This window comes from Nasonia vitripennis, chromosome 1 (assembly GCF_009193385.2).
Source record: "Nasonia vitripennis strain AsymCx chromosome 1, Nvit_psr_1.1, whole genome shotgun sequence".
In the NCBI taxonomy this organism is placed as follows: domain Eukaryota; kingdom Metazoa; phylum Arthropoda; class Insecta; order Hymenoptera; family Pteromalidae; genus Nasonia; species Nasonia vitripennis.
The window spans coordinates 28358484-28375841 of record NC_045757.1 but is presented as its reverse complement, the minus strand read 5'-3'; the positions used below and the strand labels follow the sequence as shown (position 1 = coordinate 28375841).

At 39.5% G+C, this 17358-nt stretch overlaps 1 protein-coding gene across 9 annotated transcripts in view; it reads left to right on the top strand.

Moving 5' to 3' along the window:
• The window catches only part of LOC100118006 (titin), a 100685-nt gene that overhangs the window by 3601 nt on the left and 79726 nt on the right, over positions 1-17358 (top strand). For 8 of the 9 annotated variants that reach the window (XM_031933609.2, XM_031933615.2, XM_031933612.2 and 5 more), the window contains exons 2-26: positions 3503-3545; positions 3734-4008; positions 4082-4227; positions 4322-4543; positions 4634-4983; positions 5047-5395; positions 5750-5991; positions 6069-6298; positions 6388-6531; positions 6619-6876; positions 6960-7103; positions 7183-7455; positions 7522-8067; positions 8155-9213; positions 9293-9835; positions 9926-10180; positions 10263-10406; positions 10521-10922; positions 11015-11416; positions 11508-11730; positions 11807-11979; positions 12059-12198; positions 12495-13011; positions 13095-13493; positions 13580-17284. In XM_031933609.2, the coding sequence (XP_031789469.1) occupies positions 3503-3545; positions 3734-4008; positions 4082-4227; positions 4322-4543; positions 4634-4983; positions 5047-5395; positions 5750-5991; positions 6069-6298; positions 6388-6531; positions 6619-6876; positions 6960-7103; positions 7183-7455; positions 7522-8067; positions 8155-9213; positions 9293-9835; positions 9926-10180; positions 10263-10406; positions 10521-10922; positions 11015-11416; positions 11508-11730; positions 11807-11979; positions 12059-12198; positions 12495-13011; positions 13095-13493; positions 13580-17284 (11184 nt within the window). The remainder of the gene's footprint in view (positions 1-3502; positions 3546-3733; positions 4009-4081; positions 4228-4321; positions 4544-4633; positions 4984-5046; positions 5396-5749; positions 5992-6068; positions 6299-6387; positions 6532-6618; positions 6877-6959; positions 7104-7182; positions 7456-7521; positions 8068-8154; positions 9214-9292; positions 9836-9925; positions 10181-10262; positions 10407-10520; positions 10923-11014; positions 11417-11507; positions 11731-11806; positions 11980-12058; positions 12199-12494; positions 13012-13094; positions 13494-13579; positions 17285-17358) is intronic. The other variant, XM_031933610.2, reaches the window with a different exon arrangement.

Genomic DNA, 17358 nt, shown 5'->3' with positions numbered 1-17358 from the left:
CGATCGACGCGAGCCAAGAGAGATAAATCTGTGGAGAAAAAAATTCGAGCAGCGTCCATAGTCCAGCAGCGAACGCGACACAATATAATGCGCGCGAGTGGGAGAGCCTGGTTAGACCGAAAATAACGCGGGCGCATATTGATACTAAATTTAATGGTCGCACACTCATCGTTTCGCTCTCTTTTCCTGTCGACCGAATGATTCAAAGCCAGCGTGTTATTTTTTTCAGACCTTGTGCATATTAATTATTGGCGAATGTTTGTAGGGATTAATTATAGGTCGCGTGAATCACGCGATTGGAATTTGGAAGAGGTATTTAGAGATGTTGGATGTTATGTGCTGTGTGAGTTATGAAGCGATTTTATCAATCGTGGCTCCATTTCATTTGCTCTAGTTGTGATTTGAAGCTGGAAATTCAATCTTTAAAAAAATCTTTTAACGAGGTTAATACAGAAACGGTTAGTCGGTATTTGAATACAGGCCATCGAAGCCTAAATTTTCGTTGTATTTATTACGGCAACAAAGTATAATGCACTTACCAGCTTGCGCTAAATCGATCGTCGTTTCATGTTGCTCATTCTCGTGTCATCGGTTTCGTAAGTTGCTCTTCCGCTTCGTTTATAGCTCCTATTTGTGTTGTAGTCATTTGTTTAGCTTTTTTTCCTTGTTAACATGCAACGTCAGTAATAATAGATTTCAATTTGATTTAAAAAAACGATCGAAATTATCATTGTTTTTTTTTATGTCTGAACAAAAATATTTACTCTATTGTTCTTGCTGCGATTTCATTTGAGATATTTTGAATATTCTAAGAGTCAAATTGTCATAATAAAATTGTGGTATAATTTACTACAAATTTCACACGATTGAATCGACTAAAATACTAAAATGAAATATTTAAATTGCAAGCCTTAAATAAAACTAAAATAAAGTGATGCATCGCAAACGAAGTGGGCGAGTGCATCATCGATATATCGATGAATAAAGGCAAATCGCCGAGAAGCTCGTAACAATAAAACGCTTAACGGCTCAAGGGCAGTTTCGACTAACTTTAGCCGGAGAACAGGCAGAATAGCTGATGCAGCGAGATCAATGACCTGTCGAGTGTCAAAATTCTCGGGGATGTACCTGAGCGACTCCGAAAAACACTAAACCGACAAAGTCTCAGATTCGTCATGGTATGAAAAGGGGTCGGAGTCGTTGACGCGAAAAACTGAGGGGAAAAATGTCTGGCGTGAAAACAAACGCGCTCAACGCTGCATACATAGACACGCTAACAGCTTTTGGTCCATTTGGTGCGATTCGATGCTGTTATTTTAGTCAGTGACTGGATTTGCGTAATGCTTGCGGTACCGAGCAGAACAATGCGCGAGAGAGTAAATAAACGTGTAATTGTTTTCCAATAGTGTTGTAATGTGTTTATTGATCTTGATTCAATAAAAACTTAACGTTAAATTATAACATTTTAAATCAAAAGTAACGAACAATTATGGTCGATAATGGTATCAGTGCTATTAGTCCTAGGATTATTCACTGGAAATTCTAAGCGATTTGAGCAAAGAACAATTACAAGATTAACGCAATCCCAAAAAAAAACATAAATCTTCACTCGGTAATCTCTCGGGGCATCTGTCCGTGAACGCCAACGAGGATGTGGAAGCGAAGAAAGTGCCTCGTGAAACTGAAAATAAAGCGAAAACGTCTTGCGAAGAAAAATAGAAGAAAAGGAGACGAAGCCATGCGCGCGATGAGACTATAGAGTTGCGAGCGTCGGGATGCTGGGCGCCGCCGCCACCGCCGTCGTCGCGTAAAATGGGTCTCGGTAACGTGATCCCATCTCGCACAAAAATAGGCACCGCGCTCTCGCACCAGCGTCGGTGGTCAAAAGCTCTTTCTCTCTTGCGCTCGCGCGCGATATACTCGCTGTATACCACTAGCACACTATTGCTGTCGCCGACCGCCTTCTCCGTCGGCGAATGATCATCCGAGTAATATGCTGCATTTATATTACTATCGCTCGGAGGAGAGGCTGAAAGAAATGACCTATGCCACGCAAAAGATGCGTCCGGATATACGCGCGTTATAAGCTCTTGCTGGACGCTGATCTATGCGAGGACGGGAGTGGGCGAATGATTTATTCATGGATTTTTTTTTTAATTTTCAAGACGGCATATTAATGTTCACAGTGGATCTTTTGGCAACTTCGTTGTTGCTCTGCTTTGTCGATTTTGAGATTTATGCGGCAAGTAGATATATTGCTACGTGTACTGATGTCATATTTAAAGATATTTTGTGGTATTATTATAGATGAATTGGTATTTAATGCGACAATCATTTCAGATTACAAATAAAATAAGCCCTTTTAGATGTATATTATAGCACAGATTTATTTGTTGGTGCAGCGTATAAATTTACCAATGGTTACAACAAATAACGTCTTCACGGAAAAAAGTGAGCCTGGGAGGACACCGGCACTCGTGTGCAGAATCAGGAAAGCTGAATTATGCCGATACAGCGCATACGCCTACCATTAGGGCACACAATCGTGCCAAATGAGAAAGGTCTAAGCGAAGCCGATGCAGCACAGACCCGGTGCTGTTGTGGCACCAGTTCTTGTACTGCGCGCTGCCTCGTTCGCAGCGCGCTCTCTCCGAAGCATGCGCGCGCATAGTGTCATAGAGGCATACTGGCCATATTTTTCTTAGCATAATGTGTCAACAAAATATGTCCACATTATGTCGAGTACTTGACTCCAACAATGGGTGTTTGAGTCAGTCGCAAGCAGTATCTATCATTATATAGCCTTATATCATTCAGTGTATTTATGCAAGACGTTTAATCTGTCATGTAGATGCTTATTTTATTATGTAGAAACAGGCTAGCGTAACAATTTTTGCTTGTCTGTCTTTGCTAGCTGATCTACACCGAAGCTCATGGCTCCGGGAACAAAATTATAACAAATATATAATAAGCCACAACTAGAACTCTGATGCTACACGCCGAACCGAATGGAAAAATGTCTCTATGACACTATGCGCGCGCATGCTTCGGAGAGAGCGCTCTGCGAACGAGGCAGCGCGCAGCACAAGATCTGGTGCCAAAACAGCACCAGGTCTGTGCTGCATCGGCTTCGCTTAGACCTTTCTCATTTGGCACGATTGTGTGCCCTAATGGTAGGCGTATGCGCTGTATCGGCATAATTCAGCTTTCCTGATTCTGCACACGAGTGCCGGTGTCCTCTCAGGATCACTTTTTTTTCCGTATTAAATCTGAAAAGAAGTACGGAAATTTCTCAAATCCATCACAAATACATTGCCTTAATTTTTATACCAACGATCTATATACGAAAAAATGTAGTATAATCAATGTGTCATGTATTGATCTAGATACTGATACAACAACAAATATTAGATTACTTATTGTTATCCTATGTTTTGCAATAAAAAATTGAATATAAAAAATCATACTCGTTTCCTGACCTATTTGTTCTTTATGTTTTCAGTCCAAGGCGAGATGATCGTCCAAACTACGCCCACAGTACCAACGTGAGTTTTTCCTCAGTTACAATTTTTATCGACAATTAATTAATTTAGTTCAATTGAGTTTATATGTAGAAGCGCTACCATAGCAACCGTTCTCAAAAAGCTTGAAACAATTAACCTAATTCATAATAACAAATCACCCAGAATTTAGTGATTCATTTTATCAATGAGGTACCTTCTATCTTTTGCAGATTTTCGGGTAGACCAGGTGACCCGTCGCCACCAGTATTCGAACAAATCTTCAAAAATGCACGATTTGCACAAGGTGGCAATGCTATATTCGAGGGTCGCGTCAAGGGTAATCCAAAACCCGTCGTGTCTTGGACCCACAAGGGCGCACCTCTGCTGGAAACACACAAGATCCTCATGTCTTACGACGACAAAACGGGTAATGTAAAGTTACAGATAAACCAAATCGGACCGGGAGACGAAGGAGAGTATACCTGCCATGCCAAAAATCAATATGGTTAGTCCCGTGTTTATTACTTCTTTCATATAATTTTGTAATTAAATGAATTAATCTTAAAACGAATCCTCAGGAGAAGGCATTTGCTCTGTATACATTCAACCTGAAGGTTTTGGACCGCCACCTATTCAACAACAGGGTAGCTACAAGAAAGAGGTTTCGCGAAGTTATCAACAGTACACTAATGGCAGCAACATCACGACAACTGAGGACTTTAAGGTAATTTATGCTACAACCTTTAGATCAGTCATTTATTGCTGCAGGTAAAAAATAAATGAAAATTGTTGCTAATCCATGATTTGTATTGTTTTAGGTCGACATCTTTGAGTACAGGATTTTGCGTGAAACAGAGTTCCGTGAATCGATCACCCGGCGTTACGTCGGTGAGTCAGACTCACAGATTACGACGGTGGCTGATCGGAGTCTCGGGCCGGTTGCACCGCCGCAAATCACGCAAAAGCCTAGAAGCTCAAAGCTTTCGGAAGGGTCCGAGGCTGTTTTCTCTGCCAAGATATCAGGAAATCCGAAACCAAGGGTAAGCAGAAGCGTTACTTTCCCTTCGTAATTTAAAATTTCATTTAGCACATTAGCCCATACTTATTAAAAATTTGTCGTCTCTTCGCAGTTGACATGGTTCAAAGATGGTCAGCGCTTGCGCGGATCGCAGCACGTTGAAACGATATACTCGAATCAGACGGCCACGCTCAAGATTCACAAAGTTTCATCTCAGGACACTGGACACTACTCTCTTCTAACGGAGAATCCACAAGGCTGTACCGTCAGCTCTGCTTACCTAGCCGTCGAGTCCAATGATCAAGTTGACCACGCGCCAGTTCAATCGATCCAGAGCAAGGAGGTCATTACGACCTTCCAATCTGAAGCTCCCATTGAGACTCCTGAAAGTGGAAAAATTCTCGCTCCTAATTTTGTTCGCACCTGCACTGATCGCGATGTCACTGAAGGAAAAATGACGAGGTATGACGAAGAGATCAATCTCGTCTCGTAAACATATGAAAATAAATGATACATTTTTTGTAGGTTTGACTGCCGCGTAACTGGACGCCCATACCCCGAGGTCACGTGGTATATCAACGGTTTCCCTGTAGCCAACGACGCGACGCACAAAATTCTGGTCAACGAAAGTGGTAGCAACTCGCTCATGATAACAGATGTTAGTCGATCTGACGGTGGAGTTGTTACGTGCGTGGCTCGAAACAAGGCTGGCGAAACGTCCTTCCAGTGCAATCTCAACGTTATCGAAAAAGAACAAGTTCTGGCTCCGAAATTCGTTGAAAGATTTACAACAACAACTGTGAAGGAAGGAGAACCCGTTAGTTTTACAGCTCGAGCAGTTGCTACTCCGCCTCCCCGAATCACTTGGCAGAAGGTAGGTTGATTTTTCATTAATCTTACTTGAAAGAATTGGAATTTAGTGATTGTAACTTCTGTGTACGCATATTTTATTATGTAACTGGACAGCTATTTTATTAGTATTTTTAGAGGCAAAGCAAGCTCAAATTTTTAAATAAATATTACATAAAATACATAAGATACATAAAATATCCCTTTAAATTCAATACCATATTATAATTACAATATCATGGTTTGTCAATAGTACTAAATGAAAAAATTTTTTTTTAAATTGTACATACTGACGAAACCAAAATTTATTACAGTCATATTAGTAGATATTCTCCAAACCAACAATATAATAGCTCTAAATACAATAACACTTGTACAGGATGGCGTGCCGATTACGCTCGGCCCCGACGTGCGTATCACAACGGACGGCAGCGGAGCCTCAACTCTGGATATTCCATTTTCAAAGCTTACCGATGCTGCATGGTACCAATGTACCGCACAAAATGTTGCTGGCTCTACTGCCACCCGAGCACGCTTATTTGTCGAATCACCGAAAGGAGCAGTCCCCGAACCACCAAGACGCCTGAACTTACCTCGACCGACGAAAGTCATCGAACCTGAGTGAGTAACACATTTTTTTGCGTAATAATTAATATGCATTTTTAACGACTTTTAAATGATTTTACTTTGTTTTCCAGACCAGCACCTGGCCCCGAAGTGATCTACCTAAGACATGTGGAACGAGCGAAACCATACTTACCGCCGTCTGAAGAGGATAGAATTTATCCGCCACCACGATTTATTATACCATTGCGTGATGCTCACCAGATCGAGGGTGGACGTATTCACTTCGAGGCCAGAATCGAACCGGTGGGAGACCCCACTATGAGGGTGGAGTGGTATATCAATGGAAGAGCCATAGATGCGAGTACGTATTTTAATTTTGTATAACGAACTTTGTTGAATTTTTCAATTGTAAAGTCAGTCTTAATTCAAAACTAAATTTTGCATTTTCAGGCTCCCGAGCGACTTCCGTTTTCCGATTTGGATTCATTGCTTTAGACTTAATAAGTATAGTCATGGAAGATAGCGGCGAATACCTTTGCCGCGTAGTTAGCTCAACAGGAGTAGCTGAATCTCGAGCCACCCTCAGTGTGACACGTAAATAACTCATTCATTAACAATCAACATTACGATCCAAGTAAACATTTTTACATAATCATATAATAATGCTTTTTCCCTTTACAGCACGTGCCACAATCGAACAAACCAGCCAAAACCCCGACAGTCTTCGTTATATCCAACAGCTCGAGGATTACAGCAAGTACCAAAGGCAGGAGAGCGTTGAGGAGACCTCTTCTCAGCGACCAGTCTTCATCCGACCGCTCCAGGATCTAGGAGAGCTACAGGAAGGACGAAATGCCCACTTTGAGGCACAACTCACTCCTGTAAGCGATCCCACGATGAAAGTGGAGTGGTACAAGGATGGAAGACCAATCACAGCCAGTAAGTGTCACGTTTATTCGATTTCTTAGTTTTTCAACTTACTATGTTTATAATTAATCACTACAAAACACTGTTTATCAAAGGTTCAAGAATCACTACCATCTTCAACTTCGGATACGTCTCGCTTAATATTATGCACCTACGGAGTGAAGATGCAGGTTCTTACACAGTGCGGGCTTTGAATCGCTCAGGAGAGGCCATCAGTACGGCGTCTCTGCGTGTCTTTGGTAATTTACAATCATAATAAATATAAAGAATTTTTGTAAAAACTACAGCGATTAACTTAAAACAATTTTATTTGCATAGCACGTACTACTATTACTGCCGATCTCGGCATCCCCGAGCAACAAAGATACATCGAAGCTGCCGAGGAATTGGAAGCTTATCAACAGGCTGCACACCAAAAATATGTTCAAGAGCAGCCTGAAAAGATAGTCCCACCGGTATTTAAAACACCTATCAAGGATCAAATTAGTATCCGAGAAGGTGGATTCGCACATTATGAAGCTCAACTCGAACCCGTCGGAGATGCTTCACTCCGCGTTGAATGGTTGAAGGATGGACGTCCCGTTGAAGCTAGTAAGACATCATAAATTATTAATTATAAAAATTAAATGAAACCGATTTAACAATCCTTTACTGTAGGTTCACGAATTACAACTTTCTTCAACTTTGGATATGTTGCCCTCACGATAAAATACGTTACGATACATGACGTTGGAATCTACACTTGTCGAGCGTACAATCGTGCTGGGGAAGCGCATACAACGGCACAATTGAGTGTCATCACTAAGAATGATATAATTTACGATAGTCAACATCCAAGCGGACTACAGAAAATACAAAGCTTGGAAGATTCTAGTCGATACTCACGTAAAGTAGAAGAAGAAAAGATAATCAAGCAGCCACCAAGATTCTTGGGACCATTGAAAGGCACTAACAAGATTGTTGAAGGGCAAAGAGCTCACTTTGAAGCTCGCGTTGAGCCACAAAGTGATCTCACTATGAAGATCGAATGGTACCACAACGGCAAACCAATCACCGCTGCTAACAGAATTCAAACATACCACGACTTTGGTTATGTTGCTATTGATATACTTCAAGTTCGACCAGAAGATGCAGGAACTTACACGGTTGTTGCAAGAAATAATTTAGGAGAAGCCAAACTGTCTGCCACTATGATGGTTGAAAGTAAGTTGTAATTTAACATTAATAAATATAAAAATACATTATTTAAACTAGAAGCAATACAACTAAATTTTACATTTTCACTTTTAGCTCGCTCCAGCATTGATACAAGTAGTATGCATCGTGAAGCATATGAGAAAACGCAGCGCTTCGAAAATGCTCCGTTTGTTGAGCCGCAATATTACATAGAAGAGATATCAAAATCAAAACCAATTTTTGTTCAGCCCTTGAGTGATCCACCACCAGTTAGCGAGGGTAAAAACATTCACCTCGAATGTCGGTTGGAACCTATGGGTGATCCAACAATGCGCGTTGAATGGTTCCAAAATGGTAAACCGGTGACTGTAGGTTCAAGATTTAGAACATATTATGACTTTGGGTTTGTTGCACTTGATATTATTCACACAAGTGCTCTGGATGCTGGAGAATACACCGTACGCGCTACTAATCACCTAGGATCGGCCCATACCTCAGCTTGCGTTCGTGTAATTGGCCGTTCTGATGTTGTTACTGACACTCAAAATGAGCAATCCCTGGAACAAATTCAAATGTTGGAGGATTCATCACGTTATAGGAGAACACAACAAGAAGAAGTAACTGTTCAACAAGCTCCACAATTCACTCGGCCACTTCATAACATAGAAACCGTTGAGTTGACAAATGTTCATCTGGAATGCCGTTTGCAACCGGTTGGAGATGCTTCTATGCGTGTAGTTTGGCTTGTCAATGGAAAGCCAGTTAAAACTGGACACCGATTTAGGCCCTCTTACGAGTTCGATTATGTTGCACTTGACATTCTGGGCGTCTACCCAGACGATTCGGGTGTATATACCTGTCAAGCATACAATCAACTTGGTGAAGCTATAACTTCGTGTTCTGTAAGAGTACATGCAAAGAAAGACCTCATTCTCAAATCGCAACACCCAGAAGGCCTAGAGAGAATACAATATCTGGAAGATGCTTCAAAATACAAGAGGCATGAACTCGTAGATGAAGTCGTTAATGTCAAGCCTAGATTTATAACGCATCCAAAGAATCAGGAAAATCTCAGAGAAGGACATAACGCTCATTTTGAATGCAAACTTGAGCCAGTAACAGATTCAAATTTAAAAGTCGAATGGTTAAAGAATGGACGTCCAATTCAGATAGGTAAATTAATTTACTAAATATCACCATCAACAGTTTCTTAATTGTAAAAAGTGTTACTATAAATTGCATTTTATTTCAGGACATCGATTCCGTCCAATCCATGATTTTGGTTACGTTGCCTTAGAGGTAATAGGTGTCATTGCCGAAGATTCTGGTGTATACACATGCCGAGCTGAAAATCTCGTTGGAAGGGATGAGGTGAACTGTACATTGAACTGTCGTTCTACTGCTCAAATTTTAACAGATACGCAAAACGAGTCTGGTCTAGAACAAATCCACTACCTTGAAGATAGATCGAAATACCAACGCCGAGAAGATGTTGAAGAAATAACAACTCAAGCTCCGATATTCACAACATCTTTGAATAATGTAGAAATTAAAGAAGGGCAACGTGCACACTTTGAATGCAGATTAATTCCAGTATCAGATGCCACAATGAAGGTGGAATGGTTCCATAATAATTTGCCAGTTAAAGCAGGATCACGTTTTGTTGAAACAAACAGTTTTGGTTTTGTTGCATTGGATATTATGTATGCGTATCCAGAAGATGCAGGAACGTACACATGTCGTGCTAGAAATGCTATAGGCGAAGCCATCACTTCGGCAACTGCTGTAGTTCATTGTTAGTATACAGCCATGACAAATATAAAATTTTATTTAAATTAATTTTTATTTATTTTAAAATTAATTTATATATTTCAATTATTTACAGCTAAAAAGTCTATTTATCTAGAAACTCAAAATGAGGAAGCCTTGCAAAAAGTACGTCAACTGGAAGATCATTCGCGTTACCAACGTAAGACTGTACAAGAAGAAACAGTCTCGCAAGCTCCAGTATTTACTATGCCTATTAAAGATTTACAAGTTGCTGAAAATCAAGCTGCACACTTCGAAGCCCGAGTCATTCCGGTCGGAGATTCAAAGCTTGTAGTACAATGGTTACGTAACGGTGTTCCAATTTCAGCTTGTGAGTACATAAGCCAACTTAATTTATTTTATTTCAATTATTTAACATAACTTTTTAACGTACTTACTTTTAAACGTTTTAGCTAATCGCATTACAACTATGCATGACTTTGGTTATGTTGCTCTCAATATGAAGTATGTTACTCCAGAAGATGCAGGTACCTATACATGTAGAGCTGTCAACGATTTAGGTGAAGCTGTAACATCTGCTACTCTGTTTGTTCAATGTAAGTAAACACATAAATCCAAAAATCAACGATTCACTGAATAAAAATTATTCAACATTTTTAATCGTGGGCTTACACAATAAACACACTATTCTCTACTCTCTGCTTATACAGCTAAAGCAGCATTACAATTCGAATCACAACACGAAGGCGCATTATCAAAACTTCAAGCCCTCGAAGATACAAATAAATACCAAAGACGTGAAGAAGAAGATATTGTAGTTAACGAAAAACCAAGATTTACCGTTCAATTGAATGGACCAACTAACTTAGTTGAAGGTCAAAGCGCACATTATGAGTGTCGTATAGAACCTTATCCCGATACGAACTTGAAAGTTGAATGGTTCCATAACGGCAAACCACTTTCTACTGGTCATAGATACAGAACAGCTTATGACTTCGGCTTTGCTTCCCTTGACGTTCTGTCAGTTTATGCTGAAGATTCTGGTACATACACTTGTAGAGCCACAAATAAACTCGGTCAAGAACAAAGTTCAATAAACCTTGATGTAAAATGTAAGTGTTATAACACATACACGCTTTCGTCATGCTATAAAATTATAATGTATTTATTATTATTATAACTAAATTAATAAAAATAATTTTAGCTCGAGCGTCAATTATCCGAGAAACGCAGCACGAAGGAGCTTTAAAGAAAATACAGTATCTTGAAGATGATTCACGTTACAAACGAACAGATAGAGAAGATGTTATTATCGCTGAAAAGCCCAAATTTGGACGTCCACTTAAGAACATAGAACATTTGCCTGAAGGTAAAAGTGCTCACTTGGAGGCTACACTGACTCCAGTGAATGACCCAACAATGGTAGTTGAGTGGTACAGAGATGGAAGACCAATTCCTCAAGGCCACAAATTCAAAACAACCTATGACTTTGGATATGTTGCCCTTGATATTATGTATGCTTACCCTGAAGATTCTGGGACTTACATGTGTAAAGCTAGAAACGCTGTCGGTGAAGCTGTCACCACTTGCGTCATTTCTGTTGATTGTAAGTAGTTTTGTTTTACTTTTAAAATTTAGTGTCATGTTTACAAGTCCTGTGTGTGATTGTTTTGGCTTAAATTTACATTTATTTTCAGGTAAGCAAGGTCTATATCTCGATACCCTGGACGCACAACGTCTTGAAAAGATTCGTCAGCTAGAAACTGTAGAGGTCAAGCATGTTGTTGAGAAGGAAATTGTCCATCAAAAGCCTGTCTTCCTAACTCCACTAAATAATCTGGACCATCTTAAAGAAGGTGAACATGCCCACTTGGAATGCCGTGTAGAACCTATAAACGATGCCAATTTGAAAATAGAATGGTAATATAAATCTTTAAAATGCTAACGTATCGCATGTATTTGCTGTACTAATTTCGTTATGTTACACAATTTAAAGGTTTGTTAATGGTAAAGCTGTAAAAACTGGTCATCGTTTCCGCACAACGCACGACTTTGGATATGTAGCTCTTGATATTCTATACAGCTATGCTGAAGATTCTGGTACTTATATGTGTAAAGCTACAAATCTTGCTGGCGAAGCTGTTAATACATGCACTATTAAAGTTGGATGTAAGCACAAAAATATATTATCAATTATGAAATCTTCTAAAATTATAAAAAATATGGTTCACCAAATCTTTTATTCTAGCTCACCGAAGCCTTATACTTGATACTCAGCATCCTGATGGTTTAGAAAAAATAAGAGAATTAGAAGCACAAGGTCGACCAGCTAGATTGGAAGTTGAAGAACCCCCAGTGTTCCCTCCGAAATTTGTCACAGAACTTAGAGTACGTATATTCTTCGAAAAATTATTTAAAATTAGTACTAATTATCTGACTGTATGTAAGTTGAATCAAATTGTTTTTATATCACCGCGTAACTAGAATCCGTATTTAAGTTACGCCTATTTGTGTCGTAAATAGTCATGCTTATACATTCGCTACGCTCGGGCGCTATCTTAATAGTGCCCAAAACAACTGCTTACGACACGAATAAGCATGACTTTGCGGTGCGAGTGCCCTCCTTACACTTGTATCATAATTGTTAACATTATTTTATTGTACGAACTTTTTAATTATTTTAGGGAACAACGGAGATCTATGAAGGACAAACAGCACATTTCGAATGCCAGATTGAACCATTACATGATGCCAATTTACGAATTGAGTTCTTCCACAATGGTAAACCACTACCATCTGCATCTAGATTCCATGTCACTTTCGATTTTGGTTACGTTGCACTTGATATAAGCCATGCAGTACCAGAAGATGCTGGACAATATTCTGTGCGAGCAATTAACGCTCTTGGACAATGCGTCTCATCGATCGAGCTCAAAGTTATACCAAAAGATAATATTATTTTGGAATCGCAGAGACCAGAAGGATTAGATAAGATACGTGAGCTCGAATCCCTGCAACCATGGAAGAGACCAGATGTTCCTGAGCCTCAAACAAGACAACGACCAGTCTTTACGCAGCCTCTTCAGAATATTGATGCTATTGCTGAAGGACAAACAGCTCACTTTGAATGCAGATTAATTCCTGTTGGAGATCCGACACTCAAAGTTGAATGGTTTAGAAATGAGAAGCCGCTTGAAACAAGTTCGTTAATTCTTGAATACTTTTTTTTAAAGCATTTAATCTATTCGAAAGATTTTATTGTTCAATAATTTTTTTAATTTTAGGTTCTAGAATCACCAAAGTTCACGATTTTGGTTACGTTTCTCTTGATATTACCCATGTTCGCGAAGAAGATGAAGGTGTTTACATGTGTCGGGCCTCTAATCCTTTGGGTGAAGCTGTTACTACTGCTTCTATGAAAATCCAATCGAAAGCAAATATTCAACTAGATACACAACACCCTGAGAGTCAACGAAAAATAGCTCGTTTAGAAGCTGACAAAGTACCAACACGCGCAGAAGAGCCTGAAAAAGTTTTCGATAAGCCTATCTTTACGCAATTGCTGACTGGCCCAACCGAATTATGGGAAGGGCAAATTGCTCGATATGAATGTCGGGTAGTACCAGTCGGTGATGCTAGTCTTAGATTCGAGTGGTATGTCAATGGCGTTGAACTAAAAATGGGTAAGTGTAATTCTTTATTTTTATCAATGCGTATTTTCACATAAAGTAATCAAACAATATATTAAGAATTATCATTCTTTGACTAGGCTCTCGGTATCACGTTAATCACGACTTTGGATTCGTCACTCTGGACATAATGAAGGTCATTCCTGAAGATTCTGGTGTATATACTTGTAAAGCTATCAATAATGCAGGTGAGGCTGTATCTTCGATCTCATTAAAAGTAAAGGCAAGATCTGCTATATCTGGCGATGCTATTCAACCTGATGCATGGAAAAAGATACAGCTGAAAGAAGCAGAAATGAACAAAGTTCCGGAAATGTTTGTTGATACTACGCCGCAACAAGCACCTGTTTTCACTACTCACTTAAAGAGCTATGACAAGTTAGTTGAAGGCCAACATGTTTACTTGGAAGCACAAGTAGAACCCCGTGCTGATCCAAATCTTCGCGTCGAATGGTTCAAGAATAGCGTTCCTTTACAAATAGGAACACGGCTGAAGAGCACTTTCGATTTTGGATTAGTTTCACTATCAATAAATGGACTTCGTCCAGATGATTCTGCAATTTATACTTGCAAAGCCACTAACTTACTTGGGGAAGCTGTATCAACTAGTAGTCTGAAGATCGCAGATCGACACTGGCTTTTAGGTGATACTCTACATCCAGATGCTCTTTCTAAAATTAGTGCTCTTGAACAACCTCCAGAAGGTACCAAAGAACAGCCGGAACCAACGTATGAAGAACCTGTGTTTATTAGTCATTTGAATAATGTAGAATGTACTGAAGGTGATAATGTTCACTTTGAATGCAATGTTGAGCCATCTAAAGATCCAACAATGAAAATAGAATGGTTCCTTAATGGAAAACCTTTGCCATATGGTGCAAGATATAAATCAACTTATGACTTTGGCTACGTAGCTTTAGATTTGAATCATGCTTACGAGGAAGACTCTGGCGTTATAACCGTAAAAGCAACGAATTCCAAGGGTTCTGCTCAAACATCTGGTACCTTAAAATGTACTAGTAAGCAGAGTATTTATTTGCAAACACAGCATCCACAAGGGCAAGCAGGTTTAGAAAAAGTCAAGGAAGTAGATGATGCATATGCTTCGAAGGCCAAGAGATCAGACAGTGGACCAGAAAAAGAATATCCTAAACCTATTTGGACAGTTCCACTTCAACCTGAATTCAAACTGGGAGAAGCTGAGCCACTACATTTGGAAGGACAAGTAGAACCGAAAGATGATCCAAATCTCAAGATCGAATGGTACTTCAATGGCAAAATATTGCAGCATGGAGCAAGATTCAAAATGACATGTGATTTCGGCTTTGTAACTTTAGATTTGACTGATGTTTATGACAGAGATTCTGGAATTTACACATGTAAAGCATACAACAAAGCCGGTGAAGCGTTCACTTCATCAACTATTTATTGCTCGACCAAAGAAAATGTCATTGAACGCTCTCAACATCCAAAAGGAAAAGAAGGTCTTGAAGCTATTCAAGATTTAGAAGAATCTTTGAGAAAACAACCAGGTGCTGCTCCAGAAAGTGAGGGCGGACACGCACCATCTTTCACTTCCCAATCCGATAACCTTTCGAATTTGTCTGAGGGAGAACTCGCTCATTTCGAAGCAACTCTTATTCCAACTGGAGATCAAACAATGGTCGTTGAATGGTTCTTCAATGAAAATCAGATTGAAGCAAGTCATCGTATTCGTACTGTTTATGCATTTGGAACAGTTGTTCTTGAAGTTCTTGGCACGAAGATAGAAGATTCCGGAACTTATACCTGTAGAGCAACTAATAAATGGGGCAAAGCCGAAATTAGCTTGACTTTGGAGTGTATTGACAAATCAATGGGTCAAAAACCAAGATTCACGACCCAAATTCAATCTTTGGAAGGTCTTAAAGATAATCAATCTGCTCACTTTCAATGCACTTTAATACCTGTCGGAGATCCAAACATGAAAGTCGAATGGTTCCACAACGGACAACCATTGCGTCATTCATCACGTTTCAAGATGGTATCAGACTTTGGATTCGTAGTCATGGATATTGCAGGTGTTATGTCGCATGATTCTGGTGAATACGTATGCAAAGCAAGTAATAAATACGGTGAAGACTATACAAAAGCTACGATTAAGTGCTTCGGTAAAAGCGGCGTTTATCTTGATTCACTACAACCGGATTCTTTAGCAAAAATTAGAGAATTAGAGGCATTCACCGGGGAACAATATGCAGCGCCAGTAGCTCCAGTGGCTGAACCTCCTAAATTCATTACGCAAATAACTGACATCACGAAATTAGTAGAAGGTCAATCAGCTCACTTCGAAGCTAGGTTAACACCTGTAACAGATCCTGATTTGAAAATCGAGTGGTATTACAACGGCAAAAAATTGCCTCAAGGTCACCGATACCGCACGTTCCACGATTTTGGAATTGTTATTCTTGATATACTGTATTGTTATGAGGAAAATTCTGGTGAATACGAATGCAGAGCAGTTAATAAATATGGTCAAGACTCTACAAAAGCAACCTTACGTTGTTTGTCAAAGGCTAATTTGATATTGGAGTCACAGTTGCCTAAAGGTATGGAAGGAGGCTTGGAAAAAATACAAACACTGGAAGATGCTATGATTAAGACCCGTGAGGAAAAGGTTACAGAAACTAAGGGCAAAGCTCCAGTATTTACTGTTCCACTTAGCAACTTAGATGGCCTACGTGAAGGAGAAAGCGCCCACTTTGAAGCTCGTTTAACACCAACTGATGATCCGAAATTAAAGGTGGAATGGTTCTGGAATGGCAAACCATTAAGAACTGGTACTCGATTCCGAACATTCTGCGATTTTGGATTTGTGATTCTTGAAATATCGCCTATTTATCCAGAAGATTCTGGGGAATATAGTTGCCGAGCAACTAATGATTACGGTGAGGCAGTAACAACATGCTCCATGAAATGTACAGGAAAGCGTAGTATTATTTTAGAATCACAGTTGCCTAAAGGAATGGAGGGAACAATTGATAAGATCGCTGAATTAGAAGGACTTGGTGCAGAACCTGGTCAACCTAGTCCCGATGACGACACGGGAAAACCACCAGAATTCATTACTACTCCATCAGATTTGACGCTTTCTGAAAATTCTCTTGCTCATTTCGAATGCAGATTACAACCTGTTAACGATTCTAGCATGAGAGTCGAATGGTTCCACAATGGTAAACCTTTGTTAGCTGGATCAAGAGTTAAAACCATCTATGATTTCGGTTTTGTAATTCTTGAAGTTGCAAACTGCTACCAACGGGATTCCGGCCTATATACTTGTAAAGCAGTTAATAGACACGGAGAAGCAACTGTTAATTGCAAACTTCAAGTTCGAGGTAGGCAAGGAATTATTCTTGAACCTCAGCTTCCAAATAACTTTAAAACTGGAACGGAAAGCATTCAAAAGCTTGAAGAATCACTTTATAAAAAAGATGAGATCTTACCCGAAGAAGAAAAACCCAGTCCACCAAGATTCATAGTTGAATTGAAAAACATAGAAGTTAACGAAAGTGAATCAAGTCATTTCGATTGCCGAGTTGAGCCTACAGGAGACTCGACAATGCGAATCGATTGGTACCATAATGGAAGACCATTTGCTACTGGATCTAGAGTACATCAAATTAATGACTTTGGATTCATTTCATTAGATCTATCATATACTTATGCAAGAGATAGCGGTGAATACGTTTGCAGAGCTACGAATAAATGGGGTTCAGCTATCACAAAGGCTACTATTACTTGTACATGTAAGTAAACATTAATTTGTTAATTACAAATAATTATGAAACATCATACTAATTTATTAACTATAAATATATTC